Source organism: Labrus mixtus, chromosome 10, assembly GCF_963584025.1.
Source record: "Labrus mixtus chromosome 10, fLabMix1.1, whole genome shotgun sequence".
NCBI lineage: Eukaryota > Metazoa > Chordata > Actinopteri > Labriformes > Labridae > Labrus > Labrus mixtus.
Genome location: NC_083621.1, coordinates 20,733,785 through 20,754,467, shown reverse-complemented (window position 1 = coordinate 20,754,467; position 20,683 = coordinate 20,733,785). Strand labels below are relative to the sequence as shown.

General features: G+C 39.8%; 2 protein-coding genes across 6 annotated transcripts in view; one reads left to right on the top strand and one right to left on the bottom strand.

Annotated features, from left to right (window-relative positions):
* Positions 1 to 72: 72 nt before the first annotated feature.
* Positions 73 to 5,043, bottom strand: cltb (clathrin, light chain B). 3 transcript variants are annotated; one of them, XM_061048673.1, is made up of 6 exons: positions 4,607 to 5,043; positions 4,021 to 4,067; positions 3,412 to 3,529; positions 3,096 to 3,207; positions 2,570 to 2,590; positions 73 to 1,702 (listed from the first exon to the last, which is right to left on the bottom strand). In XM_061048673.1, the coding sequence occupies exons 1-6, from the start codon at positions 4,770 to 4,772 to the stop codon at positions 1,531 to 1,533; spliced, it is 636 nt and encodes a 211-aa protein (XP_060904656.1). In that variant the 5' UTR covers positions 4,773 to 5,043; the 3' UTR covers positions 73 to 1,530. The 3 variants fall into 3 exon arrangements, with proteins under 3 accessions (XP_060904656.1, XP_060904655.1, XP_060904658.1); XM_061048672.1 differs by lacking the exon at positions 2,570 to 2,590 and adding an exon at positions 2,075 to 2,128; XM_061048675.1 differs by lacking the exon at positions 2,570 to 2,590 and having other exon boundaries at positions 4,607 to 5,040.
* A 2,188-nt stretch (positions 5,044 to 7,231) lies between these two features.
* The window catches only part of pdlim7 (PDZ and LIM domain 7), a 31,758-nt gene continuing 18,306 nt past the window's right edge, over positions 7,232 to 20,683 (top strand). Inside the window, exons 1-3 of one of the 3 annotated variants that reach the window (XM_061048669.1) lie at positions 7,232 to 7,454; positions 9,926 to 10,024; positions 17,339 to 17,490. In XM_061048669.1, coding sequence (XP_060904652.1) covers positions 7,428 to 7,454; positions 9,926 to 10,024; positions 17,339 to 17,490 — 278 coding nt within the window. In that variant the 5' untranslated portion in view covers positions 7,232 to 7,427. Of the gene's footprint in view, positions 7,455 to 8,882; positions 8,995 to 9,925; positions 10,025 to 17,338; positions 17,491 to 20,683 lie in introns of those variants that run through there. The other 2 variants (XM_061048670.1, XM_061048671.1) reach the window with 2 other exon arrangements.

Here is a 20,683-nt window from a genome sequence, read left to right as displayed (position 1 = left end):
CTTAACACAAACTTAAAAGTTGAAACCTGGCGTCTTGTGTGTGTGAGGAAAAGAACGACACTCACGACTGTATTCAGGTGACATCTACTCCTTACACAACCTTTATTCGACACTTTATTTAAAAAAAACAGTGGGGAAATTCAACGTGAAAACAGTTTCTATATTAATGGCCTTGGTGAGTAGATCTAAATGCCAGGAGGGGTTTCTCTGAAGTCCACCTTAACACTCAATAAACCATCAATTAAAGATGAAGCCTGACCTAGGAGTGCACAAAATGTTGTATTTTTTGGAAAGGACAGCACTTTGTGAAATCATCTTATCCATGCAAAGGCATTTCAGTGGCCAGCTAAGTGTGATAAGTGACAGACAACAAAAACAAATGTAGTGCTGGAAGATTGTTCCTGCTTCTCAGATATCCCATATCATCAGTGTCTTTAACATTTGAATGCTATATGGGGGGGTTGTCTGCCAATTTCTGAGTAGCACACTTTTCCTCTAATGTATGCCTGAGTGCATGTTTAGTTTGGATTTTGGCACAAAGCCATATCTGACTTTATCTCCTCACATCAACTAAAAAAACGATTATCTGCAGGGCATTTAGATCTTAGCTGGAATATTTAACATTTGTTTAGGTGATCATACTTAGCCTTTATTTTCAAGTTCCCTTTTAACATTCACTTATTTCAGTATTCATGATGTCCAAATAGGCAACACGTGAAACTATGTGCATCCATTACTGTTGATTTTTGACACCTCATTGAACGCTGCTTTAAAAACAAACATTGTAACAAAAAAATGGCAAAAACTCAGTTAAACGAGAAATCGATAATCATGTGATCTCTGAAAATTTAGATGATGGCAGAAATCTTTGGTTGTGATTATTTTATTTTGCTGAAATCTTGCCCAATTGAAGAGAAAATCCATCTAGATGAATACTCAAAATAGAGTAAGAGCTACATCAAAAAGGCCACAAGCTTGTGAGTATGAGGAGCAACATATGCTAGCTACGTTAAATATGGTCATTAGGGATATAATACAGCAAATGTGAACAAAGACCGTTATTCTTCAATGATGAGAGGCATAAGTGGTTACAATCTAATATGCAATAGTGCTTCATAAGTCAGTGTTTGACATCTACCAAAAATGCTTATTTATAAAACAAATTAAAAGGGTGCATCCAAAATATTGGAAAAGGCATGCAACAAAGTTGACCTAAAAACAATTTATAAGTTAAAGAGGGAGGGAAATGTTTAACTTACAGTAACAATATATCCTTAAGTATAGCAGTGATCAAACTGACCAGCTAAAGGGTGTCGTAACAATAGAGCAGTCCTTCATCTTCTCACAAGAGAGCGGGATAAGTAAATGATTTCAATAGAATAGGCATCAAGAAAGATGGGTCGTTTTTAAAGGTTATAAACATACCAGGAGTTTTATGGAAAAGAGCCTACAAACTTTTCTGAAGCAAGGTGAGGTTAAAAATGAAAAGGCAATGTTTACTAGAACAGAAAACTCTCGGCGCAGCGTCCTCTAGCGGACTAGAGGTGTCTGTTTGAGAGAGATGAGGACTGAACGCATTCGAGAAACATCCTTTGCCTGTTTGTTGGTTTTAGGATTAAAGTCGCAGAGATGAGCTACTCTCTCCCATTCAGATCCTGGACTGTCACCATCGCTCTCTTCCAGGAAAGCCTCCTCTGACGCTCTGCAGTTGGGAGGGAGACACATGAAGAAGTGCAATGTTAAAGAGATTTCAGAAGAGCTGCGCTAATGGCAAACCCAACTGAGCCAAACATGATGCTAGCTACAAACTTCAATCACATAAATACCACTTGTTTATAACCTAGACAACAACTTCATGCATTTCCTTATACCAGTAATACACTTTGTATAAGACAAATATACTCAAGTATTGGTAAATTAATACTTATCATAGAATGTTGCAATCAAATAAAATGCAAGTAATAAAAAAGTCAGCCTTCAAACACAGATTTGTAAGTTTAGTGTTTGGGCATGCATCTGGTGAAAACCAACTATGGGCATACAACATTAATTAGTGTAAGATTTCTAAACCTACACAAGGCCTATAACATCAGAGTTTGGCTGTTTGTAGAAATCCTTGTCAGCAATCCTAGTACGCAGGCAAGGCCAAGAAAGCAGGGAAAAGGAGAAAGAAGGACAATTTCAGTGTCAAAAAAACAAGCACAGAAAAGTTAGTCTGCATTAAAAGGGAGTGCCGGAGAAACAGCTCTTATGAGTTGGAAATTAAAGGTTTGAAATGAGCTCAACACAATGTTTCTGTTGCCAACAAACATGCTTGGAATAGCGTTTACATATTTCAGTCAATTAAATACTGCTTTGGTGCAAGGCTGCAGCCTGGATGTGACATTTGCTCCCTGCTGTTTGCATTCCTTCTAGCTAGTTTAATTTTCTGTTTTGTTCGACAGGCAGTCCAGTAGGACACACAGCTGTAGACAAATATCTCATCAGAGGACAGTCTCTCAGCGCTTTCACAGGCACAGAGGAGGACACTGGCAAAAAAAAAACTAGAGATGCAGATGCAGAGTGATACCGTGCCAGACTTGGACAGAGTCTGTTGGAGAGTGTGAGAGAATAAGAGTTAGCTCGGTCAAGGAGAAGAGAGATCAATTTTTCGTGAGCACTGACTGTAACCAGACTTAAAAAGCTAGCTTAGTGGTAGACAGGCGGTCTTTAGATAAGCTATGAAAAAATTGATAGACAGTCCTTTCAATAATCCAACATTTGCTTGGTTGATGTAGTGAGTTTCACAGAAATACTTCAGTTTCATATCATGCTTATTAAACTTTAGGTTTACAAAATATTTGCACGTTCTCGTTACGTGATTAAGTCATATTTATATTTCCATTCTTTTACACATTGCTTCTCACCTGACTGTTGCTAACTTGCACATCAAAAAACATTTCAAGTTATTTCTACTGAAACAACAGCAGTCTGTCAATTTAACACATGAGTTGACCAAAAATGAGTTCAGTGAAGTGATTGCAGCATCATCGCATCCTAATAATAAACCAACTGTTGCGTCTCTTCATGTTAAAAGGGGGCATGTCGACACTAACCTGTTGTTGGCCTTGTTCTTCTCCATCTGCTCATTCTGATGTACATGCCAGTCCTCCAGCTCCTTCTTGGCTTTCTCTCTCCATTCTGCCTCTGCCGTCTTGGATGCAGAGTCTTGTTTGGATGACACAGCAGAGAATAACATAGTTAGAGACCCCGGAGGGAGGAAGGAGACAAATGACATACGGTTGAGGATAAATGTGACAGAACTGGATAGACTTCATCATTAGCCTTAACGTTAAATTAAAAAAAAAGACACATACCTAGTCGTGCATTAACCAGTATGATTCATTCCACAATGAGATCATTTGTGCTCACCTAATGCCTCAAGGCGTGTCTTCTGTTCCTCCCTCCACTTGCGTAAACTCTCTGGCTCTTGCCTCTGAATATCGACCTGGGCGATGGCTGCATAGTTGTCTGTGGGGCCGTTTGACTCCTTTTGGAGGACATTAAACGTGTTATTACCAGTGGTGGTTCTAGACCACTTTTACTGAGGGGGGCCAAACGGGGGCCAGTTGTTTTGTCAGAGGGGAACATTAAACCCGGGTGAAAAATAGACAAAGATGGTCGCTTTAAAATATATATTATGCCAATAATAGCACACATAATTTTTAGATTGTTTCAGTAATAGTATTTAATACTAGATTGTGAGTCCAGTTGGTGAGTCAAATACTGTGTTATGAGGGGGGGGGCTCTTCCTTTTTGAGGGGTGGCCACAGGGGGGGACCAAGCTCAGTGTTACAGGGACACTGGCCCCTGTTGACCCCTGCCTAGAACCGCCCATGGTTATTACTTTATAATAAACAGCAATAGCACAGGGTAGACGGTAAAACCATCCTCTCATTACGTACAGTTATGACAAAAACACACCAATAAAACACTTATTTTCTCTCAGAAACATACATGCTATTGATGTAATAGGTTTACCTGAAACATGTCCCCATTCACAGTGACAGGCTCCTCTGCGAAGTCGTCTGACATTTTCAGAAGAAAACAAAGTTTGACATTAATGTGAGTAAGTTCCTCTTCCTCGTTACAGAGGACAATAACAATGAACCTGTCACTATGTAGCAGTCACCTCAGGTATGCAGCAGCACCTGTTTGGACACTTGTGTTGTCAAAGCAGTTTAGTCACTTAACAGGATTGGGTTTTTTTTTCCACAAGTGTTAACATTTAGCTGTTGTCTTTAATGCTATACAACGTTTACAAAGACATGTTCTTGGTCGTACTTGGTGTTAATAAAGTGCTACATATTCCACTATATTTAACATTTACCAGCGGACGTTTTCATTGTGCAAACAAACGCTCAGCCAGTCATGCTAAGAGGCTAACTTTAACATTAGTTACATTATAACTGAGCAGGCAAGCCAATGTTAACAGATACACTGCCAGACACTGATTTGAAAGCGAAGGCGTGTGTGAGGTTATCTTCTTAGACTAAGTAAGAACATAAGCTAGCTGTAGTTAGCCTGTTAGCCTGCTAGCAGAGGTTGTCATGAGTATTAAACTTACCATAGTTTGATGAAGACTGCGGCTCAGACGGTTGTTCTCCGTCCGCTTCTTCCAGCGCCCCAAATCCCTCTCCGTCGTTTTCTATCCCCGCTATCTCACTCTCTTGTTGAGCCAGGAAAGCCGCAGCCGGATCCTCTTCATTCGGGTGTGCTCCGTTGTCAGCCATCTTTTACTAAAGTGTTTACAAAGTGAGCTGGGTGGGTTAGCTGGAGCTAACGTCAAAGACTAACAATCAGGTTGTGAAATGTTAAAACTAAGTTAAATATTTCCGTCGAATATCAGATTTCCCAAGTGGACTACTGTTCGCAACAGCTCAAATAATTTGACGTCTGTAATTAAAAAAAACAATGTTAGCTTCGACTCAGGCCCTTACTGATGATTCATGATTTCTTCACTGTGATGATAGAGCAGGGCAGCACCCTGAGGGTACCATGTGTTTCTGCAGCTTGTCTCCATCTGCTGGCCATCTGCTACATCTTTTTCTGCCCGCAGGCCTATGTGACAAAAGCTTTCACAATACAGTAACAATCTCATCGAAGTGGTGTTTAAAATGTTGTATTCAAATGAAAGAGTAATGTAGTACATTTTCATCAAATAGTATATTTCTAATTATATCTGAATTTCACTAGCATTTAATTTAATAGGCCACATGCTTGTATCTACTATATGTCTATGGACTAATAGTTCAATGTTGATCTTAACTTTGTTGAACTTGTTTTGTTTTTTTTAGCTGTAGGCTATGGCTGGGCCTATTTCTTTCTCTATTTCTATTGGGAATGTGTGGAGGGACACTAAGAGCAACTAAAAAATCACAGTGAAGTCCTGCTCGTTGATATGGGATACTTGCCTTAGCAAATAATTGGATTCAGACTCCATTAATTGGATAGGAAATATTAACTTCCCTGCATGAGAAGTTATGGTTTTCAATTTTATTTAAAAATTGTTTTAATTTCAAGTGAGACAAATCATTGACATCCTTTACATAAAGCAAAACAAGCAACAAGTCAGTTGATAAATATCAAAATATGTAGGCTACTCTTAAGATAAATCTAAAGTATTACAAACAAATAGGCCCACTCATACAGAATGGCACCATGTAAACTACAACAAATGTGAAATTAATAATTGTTTCGCTACAACATGGCAACCTTAGAGTTGTTTGTATTAATATGAATAATTAAAGTAATCGATTTCTCTTTTTTTTAAATCGCAAGTTTTTATGCTTTTTTCGAGGCACCCAGAATTTGTTTTATAGCTGGTCAGACAAAACTGGTTTATATGATTTATTATTTACTTTCTGGATTATTCCATATTTTTTAGGCCTGTTACTAAAAAAACCTATAGGCTATAGTTGATATAGAAAACAAATGTATTCGATTAAAATAGGGTAATCTATACACAGTGTGGGCAAAGCCTGGGAACTAGTAGCCTAATAATACAAAGAAGGACGGTTCTCTTTAGTGGAGGGCATGAGCTATTTTTTTTTTAAAAGACAGGAAAAAACTAGTCACTGGTCATAACAAGAAAGGTAAAAATGCCATTATTAAATTGCCTTTTAAAATCAGTTTCTTTGACACGTTTCGTCCTGCCTTCTTTAGGAAGTCACAGATAGGCTACATGTGGTGAAACAAACTTAAACACAAAAGGGTGAGTGAATCAACAGGTGTAATCACAGTCAACCAGTCTGAATTGGAGATCACTTTAGTCCTTGATCCCCTTCAACTAAGTTCATGAGGTCACCAAGGGGCAAGCTCTAAACAAATGAAATGAAATAGCAGAAGGGGGCATCTCAGGATAAAGTGGCTATATACAAATAAAGAAAAAGAAAATGTGAAAAATAACAGTGTCATTGTAGCTTAGGAAATGTAAACATTTTTCTACATGGGCTACTAACCAGAATAACTCCCTCTCTTCTGCCAGTGTGAGCCTCTGAGCTCAGGAGGGCGCTGTAGAGTCCCTCTGGCAAAAACTTATTTAAGAGTTGTATTTCTATTCTACAAACATACAAATGTACACTAAACATAAACATATATCTCCTTCAAAAATAGGCCACATTGATCTTACAGGAAATGAGTCAGAGATACTAAGGCCAGGGTCATGGGTCGCTCTTAACTTCCCCCAAACGTCGTTTACGTTGTTTGATCGTAGCTCCTTCATAGCCTACATATTGATTCTATGCGTAAAGCTTTCAGGAGATGGGTTGCTGTTGTGCCTTTCAAATGTCTAGTCATAGGATTGTCATCATTGTTTGTCTTTTTTCATAATGTAGATATGAGATGCATGTTTGCTTTACCTTAAAAATCAAGGGGTCACTGTTTGTAATTTCTGATTTGTCTAATGAAAAGTTAATTGCATCCTACACCTGTGGCCACTTAACATTAACGAATTAAAGCTGCTCTAACCTAACCGGAAGGTTTTCTGCTACAAAACAATCAAGTTTTAAAATATCTTTAGTTAACTTTTGCATCTAGAATGTTGTGTTTTTCACTTTTCCAAGAACAATGATTGTAATTAAAGCTGCATTAAAGTCCGTCTGATTGATGTGGATTAGTCGTGGACGGTTTCACAGCTGGGATGTGTGTAAAGCACGGCCTCTCCTGGTTTACTGGGTTTACAGCCGGAGAATGAAAAGAAGCAGCCGCCCATGTGACTTCTGACGTTTCAGCCGAGTCCTGCTAAAAAGAATTCGAGGGAATGATCCTGCTGCTCACCAAGGGGATCCACGGTGGCTTCCTGACGTCCGCTTTGAGGAAGTCCGAAAGTTAGTCCATTTACCGACTGGCTTTTTTTTCTTTCTGTGTGTCTTGAAGACTGAGTCGTGATGTCTGGCGAACAGGAGGTACAAGAGGTAAACCTATTGATTTGTTCAAAACATCTGAAAGCGTTCCTTCGTGTGTGCTGTAACTCTTTGAAGCGAACTTCTTTTTTTGCACAGTAGAAGTTAAAGTGCGGGGCTGTGTTGTCCACTTTATGGTTTTTGGCTGGCTGCTCTGAACCACAGTGGGATTCAGTCGTTGTAGAAACTTCTTTACTTTACTGTAGGCGAAAGTTTGTCCTGCTTTTGTGTGACTAACATTGTAAGTTTTATCCAAAGGTCTGAACTGCAGTGGTGTTACTGATTTAACAGTGTTTCCAGTGGAGCTTGTAATTAGTTGTTGCAAAAACTTGTCTTGGACACTTTTAAATGAATTAACAGTAAGCTATATAAGCCTTTAATTGCGTGGCTCGTTAACAAAAAGGAAAATAAGCTTGCAATCCCGTGTATTGAAGGACAGCATACAACCCTATAGTTAGTTAGTTGTCCCTATAGGAACATTAAAGTGACACCATGGAAGATTATAAATAGCATTTGCAATTAACATGGACGTCACGTGAATGAGGACCACAGACATTACTGGCATATTCATTGGTTTAGCCTGTCTATTAATTAAATGGTGGAATTTAAAATACAAAAAAAATGTGAACTCATATTCTCTTACTCTGTTACAGACTGCAATAAGACTTTAAGAGCAGTAATATATTGTGCTGTTTATGTTATTCAAATGAAGTTTGAATTGAACAAAATGATCATTGTGCACAGTGCCTTCCTCTCAAGCAAAATCGAACCTGTTGCTGCTGTGGGTCTTTTTCCTTTTTTTTTTTTTTTTTATGGATTCTTTCTCATACATGATTTTTTTTTTTTCTCCACTCCGGGATTTTCTGTGGGATGCATGAAAGTGGCAGAAATCTAACCCATGTTTACCTAAATGATCCTGTCTGTTTGTTAATAAGAGAGTCTTGCAGTAGATTTAAAAAACGTAACTGTACATATAAGAATCTTCTTATGAGGGAATCTTGTATGGTTGTATCTGTAGTTTTTTAGACAAAGACCCCATTACTCTTTTATAAATATGACAAGTTAGCCCACACACCCTTTTCCATTTGATGATATGTGAGCTCCTCCACTCCTTCAAGAAATTGATGTTAAGACAAAATGACTGGTTTGGTTGCACTGTGCTTCACGTCCTCAAGCTGGAATGTAGAACTACGTAAGCGGTTGTGGCCGTCTGCTGCTTCTCAAGTACTCTAAAAAATAAAATAATCCAATGAATATATGTAGTGGACTGTTGCCAGAATACAGGGGTAGCTGACGTTACCTCGCTCAGTCCTTCTCTACCCCCCCTCTCTCCCTGTCTCGCTGTGACTCATGTGGGTGTAGGGCTGAAATAGTTTGGTGTAGTTTTACATTCCTTATATAGCCTCTGAGGAGAGGCTAGGGCTTGCCTGTGTCACACACACTGTGTCGGGGGGTAGGGTTTGCCAACAGAGAGAGAATCTGCTTGCCCCAGCTTACTGACTCTCTAGCTTTCTCCCAGCTTTTTGGCTATTGGCCGTCCCTTGAGGACAAGGTAGGTTTGCCGGGTGGCATCATGGGTAGTTAGTGTGATGGCACCTGGTAGGGTCGAGGAGGAGGAGGAAGAGCTTGGTGCAGAGGTCAGTGGTACAGTCGTAGATCACAAATAAGAGCAAGTGACGTAGCCCATAGTCTCAGGTTGCCTCTAGATCCCAAAATGACATGTTTAATGAGGCAATCGATGTCAATTCAAAGCTCTAGTGATGTTGTTTCACACTCATTGTATTGTTTCTTTTTGTAAAGTTTCTTCGAGACACATTTATGAATTGGCACTTCACAAATAAAGATTGTTGATTAATGGTTTCCATCCATTCTTTAGTTATGTAAAATATTACATTTTGTATGGAAGCGTGTTCATAATGCGTAAATAAACCTGTTTTGTTGTAGTTAGCAGTAACAGTTAATTAATTGAACACACTCACTCGGCTGTACTCACTTTGAAAAAAAAAAGCAGATAACTGTTGAATATCTTGGCTGTTTTCATTGTTCACTAGATTTATTGTGCTTATATTTTCCTCTGTAAATCATTTGCATTTGCTTTGTTATGGTCTTTGTACAAACGTTCTTCTCAGATTATGATCCGGGGGATAGCAGCTTATTAATTTGTGTCTTGATAAATGTTGGAGCGTTGTGTCCCAGCAGCAGCAGCAGCTCTCGTATTGTGTCATCTTTAAAATATTGCAAATAGCCTCATTCTTATATTTTAATTGCTTATCTTGACCAAAATGCAAATTTAATGAGGTATCGTGACGTGGTTATTATTGAGACTGCACTTTCTGAAGATTAAACAATACATTCTGTGTAGGAAAAACAAACCACAGAGTGTACATGAGTCGTGATTGTTTGTGGAGGAGACGTATGCAGAAAACCAGCAGTTATAGGCTCTTGTGACCTTCTTGACTGTTTCCTCCTTTGTTTCCCCTAAGGCTATGAACGCATACACTGTAACCCTGAGCGGCCCTGCGCCCTGGGGCTTCAGGCTGCAGGGAGGGAAGGACTTCAGCATGCCCCTCACCGTGTCAAGGGTGAGTAACTGTTTTCTACTTCTCTGCATCCGTTCAACACACACTGACGTATTTACATTCTTCTCCAACACTTGCATGGACGAACATCCCTGTAAAGATATTTATGTTCTCCCAAGGTTCTATATGAAAGCGTAGAAATATTTACAGGTTGTGTTGAGTAGCCATGGTTACTACATAATGACTGTACCTAAGCATTATACATGTCATGTTTCGTAGCCTTGCATGTACAGGGTTTTCTTCTGCAGACTGTTCATTTTCATATCACTCACATTTTTGCATTACCAACCAACCGTCATCCAGTCAGTTTGAACATCTAGTGACTTAGCATTATTGGAATGAATTGGTCACAAGGCCATGCTGTTGTGTGTCTCATAGTGCGTTGTACTCCCCATGTTGGGTCACTACCTCTCTACTAAATAAATTGTCAAATAGTCTATAAACTGCTGTCGCTATTCAAGAGAGCAGCAAGCACTTTCCAGGCCTTATAAGTGCACTGCTGCTTTGCCTGACAAACACACAGACTCTCACTCGCAGCCCCCCACACACACACACACACACACCCACACATGCGCACACTTGCATTCATTCCAACGTTGCTTCTAGCAATTGCGCACACAGATCTCTTGTTCTGTTATGCACTCAGTGCCTTTTGACGCTGTTACATCGTTACCTTAGAGGCTGAGGTCATCTTACTGCGAGGCTGATTTCCATTTTTTGAATCTTTTCACTGTGCTCTACATTTGCAGCTTCACATTTCAGAGATAATTAGAAGTTGATAGGTAATTAGATATAGGTCAAGCCTCCCAAGGTTACTCCGCATACTCTGAATCACTTAAACACTTCCATTTTCGGTTACTTTGAGGTTGCCAAAGAGCGTTGGCAGAAGAGCAAGACAAAAAAAACTGCAAGTAATGGACGGAGTATTTTCTGTTGCTTTGATCAATATGTGCTGGGGCTCCAGTGTGTTTTAAGTAGCATCGACTGACGGCCGTGTCGAGCTGACGTAATCCTGTTGTGAGGGCAGCAGTTATCACCAGCCTTGTCAGTACATGTCTTGTTTTTATTTTCTGGGAGGCATCACAGTCAGAAACACAATGTTCCCCTTGGATTCATGACAAGAAACATTTTCTTCAAACCATAAAAGACCAACCAGATGCAAATACCTGATTTGACAACTGGTCCAAAACAAACATTGTTTTATTGGAGCCCTAAAGGAGTGGAAGAGGGATTTCACTCTGCACTGGCATGCAGTATCATAGTGTGAATGTCAGTGGGTGTGCCAGCAGTTGTAGTTGAATTATCTCAAGGCAGCACAGGAGGCCAGTTTTTCCTGCAATCCAGGTACATTAGATACAAGGATTTATTTCCCTCGCTGACATGAGTATTGCTTACACTTTCTGTGTTGCGACACCTTTCCGTGCCAGTGTCTCTAAACATTTTGTTAGACTTGCTGTGGTTTAATCTCGGCAGCTTGGGGTAAAATTGATAATGGCCACTAAGATTGGAGCTAAACGACCGGTTAGAGGCTAATATCTTTGTGGCTTGTTCCTGCAGTCCACCAGGCTTTAGGAGTTATAAAGATGTGACAGGTTTTCTCTCTGGCTCTCCCTGCGTTTATCATAAGGGTTGGGACAGTGAATCACACAGGCGCAGAGGATGAAAACAACCCAGCGAGGGGATGTAAAACTCAAAGATATACAGCATCCCTTAGTAAAAGTCAGGCCTGCACTCAGTGGGCTTACGCTGGAGGAATTTAATGGGTGGTCTTTCTTTACCGGCCTGTAGCTGATGAGATAAGAATCTCAACCCAGACAGTGAGTGACAAGTGATTACACAATGAAGAACATGCAGAGTGACAGGACAAAAGGCTCAGACGCATTGATCTTTCAGGAGTTATCCCTTGAAATCTCTTTGCCTTGAAGCATTGGACTAAGTGTTTTTGCTATAGATTATTTAACAATTAGTGTGGTTGAGACAAATTTATTCTTCAGCTTATTTTTTATTTAGCTCAGTTGTGTTTGGTCTTAATGTGGCAGATTGCAACATCGTCAATAACTTAGATTTTAATCATTTACTCTGCTTTTTTGTTCTGTAATGGGGATTCTGATACACTTTGCATTGAGGAGGAAAGTTCTGTGACTACTTAAATTCTTGGTGTGGGTGAGTTGATTTATAGGTTTCCATTCTCTATGAATGCTCTTGTTTCCTTCCTCTTCTGTCTGTGAGCTGTGAAAGCTATGCTTTCTCAGAATTCCTGGCATTTTTCTCGTATCCACCCAGTTAGTGTCAACAGAAAATCCTCTTGTCTCCTCCATGTGTCTCATATGTCTTCCACACTCACTTTCCTGGTGATGATGAACTCCCCCAATCCTACTGGAATACCTTCCAGTGAAATCAGAGGAAGGGAGACGGTGCCAAGACAAACTTTAAGGTCACTATTGAAGAAAAAAACAAAACGTTCTGACCGTAGCATAATATGCAAACACCCGTTTATCAGCTGGGAAACTATGTTTTTAGTTTTCTTTGCCTTGCATCAGTATGTAAAACTTTTAAGCTGTAAAATCGACCCACAGTTCACTTGACCTTCTTTAGTCAGGAATAAAGGAAAGGAAGTCGTCTTTTCTCCTGTGAGAAACTTTCGCTTTGTGTTGATTTTGGCGTCCCCTGTGCACAAAGCAAGATATGTTTTGTCCTGTACATGTGTAGGTAGTGTTTGTTTTTAAAACAAAAGCCTCATCCTACTTTATTTTCTACAGTCTAATATACCACTCATCAACAATTTTTGCCATTCGTCTGACACCTACCCCCTGGACAGAAGTAAGAGGCATTAAAAATGACTTAATATAAATAATTGATCTCTTGTTTTTTGTCGGTCATAAAGAAACATCTGTATTCATTTCAGTCTGATTAACAAACAGCTTAAAACTCCTCATAGTAGCTTTAACTGAAATGTCATGGTAGGCCTTTCAAACAGACTGTTGTGATACTGAGCACTTGTATGTGTGTCAGTAAACCCCTTAACCCTCCAAACCTAGGCATTGGCTGGATGTGGCTTTGTACTGGTAACACATTTTCTAAGTAATGGAATTTAAATGTAATTGGCAAACCAGTTATAAGATATTGGCCTTCCACAATCAAAGTGCCCTGTGAGATAAAACAAATAGTAAACGAGTGATGGTGACATTTTCCCCTAACCATGGGAGACATTTAGTTATCTTCACAAAATGAGCTGTAGACCTATCTTAAGATGTAAAGTCTGTGTAAACGGCTTTTCAAGACCAGAAAAACTGGAACGAATGTTAACTTTTGTTATGTAGTAGTCATGTAATGGGAATCTGTGGTTTTACAGTTGTGTCTCTGGAGCTACAGTTCTTGACTTGAGCCCTTTTGAATGCCAAAGGATTGTCGCCCAACAGCCATCTCGGGTCATATGTGGGTTAAACGTCCAGTCGGCCCTCATCACCACCTCATCACACAAGCATGAAAGCTGTCAACTGAACATTTTCAGACGCTTTAGTCGTGTGTCTTTGCCCTTTTCAATCTAACCTTTAGCACCAACTCTTTTCTTGAATTCCTCCAGACTTCTCCGACCTTGAGGACACAGAGGCTTACTTTAGTAAAATTATATCTCTCTCTCCACACATGTCTGCCACAACATCCTGTTTCAGCTGGAAAGGCATATAAATATCGGAAGCAACACTTTCATAGCTGCTTCAGTCGAGTCTACCCTGGTCTGTTTTAGCCCACGAAAAGTAATCTGCGCTGTTCCTCCATATATCTGCCCCAGATCTCGTGCCATCGTGATTATATAAACATGATGATACCATAACCGGGCCTCCAAGCACCATCTGCTTTCTATCGACAAACACATGCCTCACTGCTGAAATCAAATGTTCAGAGGAAATTACAGATGATGTCTAGTCAATAAGTGAGGCTGGAGATTAGTGAATGTCTCTCTACCTCCACAGCTGGATGTGTCATCGAGTCTTGTACTTCTGTTTCTATGAGTATCTCTGTCCGCCTTGTACGCCGTCTGTTTCTTTATCACTTGTAGCTTAAAACACCCCTCCTCCCACACACACACACAGAAAGAAACGAGGACAGAGGGGTGGATTAATAATTCAGGACTTTCTGATAGATTGCCCGCAGGGGGCGTTTGGTTTGTGACTAGTTAGATTTGAGTGTCTTGTGTTGTGATCAGTGCAGCAGTGTTTAAAGGTGAGTTAGTGCTAGGTGTTCCACTGAAGTCATTACGGGGGTCTACATACTTGCAGGTTTGGTTTTCCATTTCTGAGAGGGATATTTATGGCTTTGCATCAGCTGCACTGTGTGAGTGACGTAAGGACAGGCTGTCTCTTGGCCTCCAAATAGCCGTGGAAAGAATAAAACCGAGCTGGTGCAGAGTTACTTTGCCTGTATATCAACAGCTGTAGATAAACCTCTTGTGCATTATAAGTTTGACCAAAAACAAGTGTTGGAGGCCTTGGGGGAGTTTGAGGCCATGGCTCACCTGGAGGGTCAGTCAAGAGAAGCACTTCAAAGGTGAATTCAAGATATTGCATTTTGAAAGGTTGGCTAATGCTTTGAAATTCAATAGCATACCGAAACAGCTTTGCTGCAGCCCTCTGCCAAAAAGCCTTGAAACGGGCTGCTAGCTTACAGGCAAAGCTTGTAGTTGTGATTAACTTCAGTCATGGGAAGTGAATTACAAATGTATTTGCATCAAATTGTGTATAAGAGGATGATTCTGCCTCTTCTTTGTTGCATGTTTCAGAGGAACCAGCTGAATCAGAAATCCATCGTTGTGCTATTTTTGCCTCACGGTGTTCTACACAATGACGGCATCATCATGTTGGATCTGTGGTTGTTTGGAGGTACACGACAGTGTGTTGTATACAGGAACATGTTTTCCACTGTCCTTTTCCCTTATTGACAAACTGCTGGGGGGGTATTGGATTACTATCTGCCCCCAACACACCAAAGGTCTGAGCGAAGCAACTTTAACTGCAGCCTTCTCAAGTGAGTGAGCAGCTGCACTCTGAACCTGAGCCAGGAGCACAGGTGTCTGTGTCCGTCACTAACTCCACTCACACAGACACGCATGCAAATACATTTACAATCTCAAGTCTGTATGGCCTCATATTTTCCCTTCTTTCAGGTCACACATATGGATCAACTTTTTGTCATAGGTACACATTGAAGGTGAAATTAAAGGAAAAATGAACATCAGATGTCCAAGTCTTGGACACCACAAGCCTCCAGAACGACTTCAGCGCAGCTTTCTTTAGATTCCCCTCGTCTCTGAACTCTGCTCCTTTACTCATTTAGTGTCCTGAAGGTTGTGTAGAGTACAATATTATTCCAAAATCTCCCACACGGACCGTGTTTAGCTGAGTATCGATCTGATGCATTCCAAATGGTTTTCATGGTTTTCACATTTGTTTAACATTCGGTGACCCCTCGTACTCTGTAAAGAGACACTTGTAGACTTTTATTCCTTTCTGTTTCTCCTTCATTTAGAGTTTTCCTCCAGTTGCACCTCTGTGTTACAAAGGTTTTATTATCCAAATCAGAATAAATATGTCTCTTTTAGTGTCCTGTATTGCTTCATAAAACTCTCATATAAAGATCTCTTTTATCATTCTTTCTTTAAAAATGATTAGGTTGTCTTTTCATGCTCTACGTTCCATAGAGATCTTTAACTGTGCTGCTTGTTACATTTAAAACCCGTCCTTTTGAAATGAACGTCTACAGCTTCTTTGAGTCTTTCTGTGGCCATGACTCATGGGATTTGTTGTTAAACTCCAACAAAACCTGTTTTATTTTGGAAAAATTACAAGGTGCTCAAGTTTTACTATCCAGTGAAGTGTTTAAAGGTGGACGCGGCTGTCAGCCGTTACCTCAGTGGCGTTATGCCAGACTGCGCCGTCTCCTGAATATGTCACTTTAGTCAATGTCATAGTTGTATTTATCTGGTGTGTGAGCTCAACTTCTCTCTAAACTGTGAAAAATTTTATCTTTCTTAACCCCTCTAATTGCTTCCAGTGAGTGGGAATCAAGGCAATTAAAGTGATGTTGGAACTTGGCTGTAGAATAAGTGCAGCTTGGTTTGCCCCGGAGGAATGCGTTTCTTCTTAATTTTAGCTTTGCTGTGTATTGATGTAAAGCAAGCTTTGACTTTGCTGTCTTTGTGGGTTTGGGAGTATTTTTTATCCCGAGCTGTCATCAGTTTACAGAGCATATTACCCCCCTGCTCACAACAGTGTTTATGTTTAATGTGCAAAATCAAAGAGGCAAGTGTGATAGCTTAGCTGAACATGGCAGAAACTATTGATTGAACCGCTGAGTCCTCTGAGCTTTTGATGAGCTAACATTTGCAGGGATCCATGACATCAGAGTAATCCTAATAGGTTTTTTTTTCCTTGCCAGAAATCCTGGCACCCACTCGCTTATCTGATGCTGAACACTTTGTACTCCAGTTATCTGAGAATTTGACACAAGTCTTGAATTTCATTAAGCCGCATGGGCAAGCTGACTAAGCCCTTACTAAACACGATTTGGCATCTCTGCCATGTCCTCTACAACTACTAATACACACAGCCGACCGTGTAGTCTGTGTACATGTACTAAACCATTACATCCTATATACACTTTGGAAAGTTGTTCTTTTTGTAACAAAACACCAGCGCTTTGCTCTTACTCAATATGTCTACAGTCTGCGTGACGCCTCCCCCAGAGGATGATGTCATTCGTTTCTCAGTGAAACTGGCCCATGACTTACATGTGTGGATTGAAAGGTAGATGGGTTATTCCAGTAAATGATGTGACTATTTGTTACATATGGTCCCTGTCTGCAGCCCTTAAGAGTTCCTTTTATAGTCTTCACTCACATCTGCAGTTAATCATATGCTGCTGACTGATGACATCATGATGACCTGTAATGTCTGTTCCTGATACTGTTGAGTGAAATACCTCTGCTTGCCTGTCAGCCTCAGACACACAGACTCCCTGAGTCCATCATTATGTGTTGTTAACAGAAATGACAGGAAAGTCAAGTGTACATGACTCTCTGAGTTTAGACCTCCTGCCTTTTAGTTAAAGCTGCTTAAATGTACCATGTGATTAAATGTAGTTGCATAAAAAAGTACCCTTTCACTGGTTTTGAAAATACTCAACGATGATGAACTATATGATCATGTGTTGGTTTCTATTTGTGCTCTTTGGAACATGTTTTAATCCGCCTCCACTGTAAATTCTCTGTCCTCATGTACCTGTGGTTTCTCCCTTTTTTTTTTTTTGTTTTCTTTTCTCTAGCTGACCCCGGGTGGGAAGGCAGCCCAGGCTGGTGTTGGGGTTGGAGACTGGGTGGTGTCCATCGATGACTCTAATGCAGAGGACATGACCCACGTGGAGGCACAGAACAAGATCAGAGCAGCAACAGACTCCCTCTCTCTCACCCTCAGCAAGTAAGTCATCTGGCACCATCAAATCCTGCAGCACATGATTATTGTTCGCACATTGCAACACATCCTTTATTTTAAAAATATATTTAATTCGTATTTTACTTAACATTTGGGGGAATATGAAAGTAGCAGAACATCTGTATTGAATTTTACTATTCAATGTCAGACAATTTTTTTTCAATGGTAGCAAGGATACTTTATCAACCAGTTTGTGTCTCTTTGTCTATCGGAGTAACTGGCAGGGTTTTTTAAAAGCTAATGAACAGACTTTGGATTCTGGTGAAAAATGAGCCAAAAAACAAACTAAGATCTGGTAAGATAGCATTACCATATGGTCGTTTCTGAAGCAGTTAATGTTTGGCTCATCAATTCTGACTTCTCGGCTAAGATGAAAAAGGATCTTTTCTGGCGTTCTGGTCCAACCCATGTCTTCATAATTTGTCTAATTCAACCTACATAGATGTCAACATTTTGGCAAGATGCTGTTTAATTACGGATTCTGCAAATTCCCTCACATGACTGCTGCTGTCATATCCAGGTGGTCTATTTTTTTTTTGATTTTATTTATTTATTTATTTTTTATCCCAGGCTGTTTTCTATTAAAAGTGTGCCAAAGTTTAGCAGGCAGGCATGTCCTAGTTAACACAAACTGCCATAGTATTGAATGCACTGTACAATAGCGACCACATTCATAAGACAGGTGCACAAATAAACTCTGAGTGAAACTACCTATAATGATTGCTTTTTATCACACTCGGTTCCAAAGCAACGTGATGGATTTAAATCTAAACTTTGTGGTCGTTCCTTCAACCCATTTCGACTTGAACAGTTAGATCTACAAAGCTAAATTACAAGAGTGTCGACGTTCTCCAATCAACACCAATCAAAAAAAGTTTTTTGAAACTGACTTTCATAGAGCATTGGATACATTTGTTTGAACTGCATTTGGATTAAAGTGTGTAAAAGATCTGGCTGTAATGGAGCTACAAGTACTGATTTCTTTATAGTTAGCATTAAAGTCATATTCAGTGTTTTTCACCCAGAAGCTCAGATCAAGAGTGAGCAGTCTGCAATGAGCAGCAGGTCAAATGCTGTCAGGAGGATACATCCGTCTTAGTTCATTTAAAAAAACAGATTTCAGAGAGCCACGGGGATCTTACATTATACTTTGGCTTTGTAATGAAATTAGAGAAACTCTCTTTAATTAAAGCACTTTGTCTTGAAGTGTGAGCCAGGAAAATCAATGTTTTTAATTTAGCTGGAGTTATTTTAATTAGCACCGGATAACCTTCAGTGAGGCAGCACTCATACCTGCTCTCATAACTCTTGCCAGACATTTTTGAGGGATAAAGTATCTCTGTGGAGTACGAGCCAAAATGTTTCATCTGGAGCTCAATTATGAGAAAAGGGTTTCCCTCCCACTAAATGTTGAATCATGTAATCATTAAAGACCTCCACGTCCTCTAAAAAGTGAAATCAACTGCCCTGTTGAGTAACAAAGATGATCCTCACTGTCATGGGACTTATCTGTGACTTCTCAGGACGGATCGGCCAGATCAAAAGTTAAAAGTTTTTGGTTTGGAGATCTGGGGACTTTAACACAAAACTGCCTGCTTTAAATTCACACAGCAAAGATACCTGTGCACACATGAAGTCCAGCGGGTTATATTTAGTTCACGTGACTCTGTAAGGAATAAATACATTTACAGTGATGTCACTGGGAGACAGTTGACAGAAAATGAACAGCCAACAATCATTAAGTCTTCTCTTTTCACTCTTGATAGTAGCCAGAATGTTTGTAGGTTGTGACTGCATATAGGACAAAACAGATCATTCTGAGGACAACACGTTTAAAAAAAACTATGACCAGCATTCCCTTTTTACTGACATTTTGTAAACAAACAATTAATGATATAGAATACAATCGTATGTTGCAGGTCAATGATGTAACGACATTTTAGTTTTTTAAGAAAAAAGTAATATAGCAAAGATGACACTAGTTTAATTGTTTGAATAGAATATCTTAAAAATGATGAATGGCAGAAAGTGAGTGAGAAAAGTGGAAGGATGTATTAAAAGAAAAGGAAAAGTCGGTGTGTTTTTGGAGCTGACTTTAGACGATCAAAGGCAGATTTTAGAAAAGAGAAGTACGAAGCCATGACTTTGTGTCTGGCTACTCCAACTGCAGACTTATAAGTAGTTAAACTTAACTAAAGGTTGCAGAGTCCTTAATACATAAAGATAACAGACGTTTCTGTATCTGGTTGAGATATTCTGAAAGTTTTTTTTCATGAAGCCTACAAGAAGTACAGCTCTGATGTTAAATGTATATTGTTTTGCTTTAAAGCAGGCCAAGGTCCCACTACACTTCTTTCCTCTGAAAGCCTTAAAAGGAGCGAGAGCTGTTCTTTTAGTTTGTAGATCCTGAACGGGAAGAAAAAAGAAGCAAGAATAAGTAAACGAGCGAGAGTCTTGTTGGTTTTTGTGGGGAGGGGTTCAGAATGAAGAAAAGTGATGTCATGCTCTCTGCACAGGGACAGATGAGGGGTACTACCCCTCTGTCTGTAGGTTAGCTGTAGTTCTTTCCCTTTAGGTCTATGTCTTAATGTATTTCATCTTTAAAGACATATTTATGCTGCGAGGACTCTTGTGTAAGAAGATACCAGAACTAACTCTGTGTTTGTGTTTGACAAAAAAAAAACACATGTACGTTGAAACCTAGTCATAAGTTTGTTGAAAAAGAATGCTTTTCTTCTCTCTCGTAGGGAGTTGTGTAATGCTTACTTAACATACTTTATGTTCTTTCTGTGGTTTGCCTGCTGAATGTTTCATCTCCCTGTGGAGTCCAGCTTTGGTAAATATTTTACTTGTCTTCCTATGAATCCCTCGCCTCCTCTCCGTCCCTGATTGTTATTATATTGTGAGACAGGCAAATACTGTTTTCCTGAAACACTTCTCAGAGAAGCACTACTGTCACTTTTATTTATTCGTCTCCTGGCTCCCATCCAGTTTCTTTTACATCAAAAGAGGAAGAAAGCTGCATGCCGATGAGCTATGGTCTGTTGTTTGCTTTAGTGCCTCATTTTGTTCAACACCAATGATCATCTCCTTTTTTTAAGAGCAGGTTTAAGCTTTATCCAAAGCCTTTTTACAGGGAGGGGAATTAAAAAAAATATGGGCTATAGATGTGTGGCTT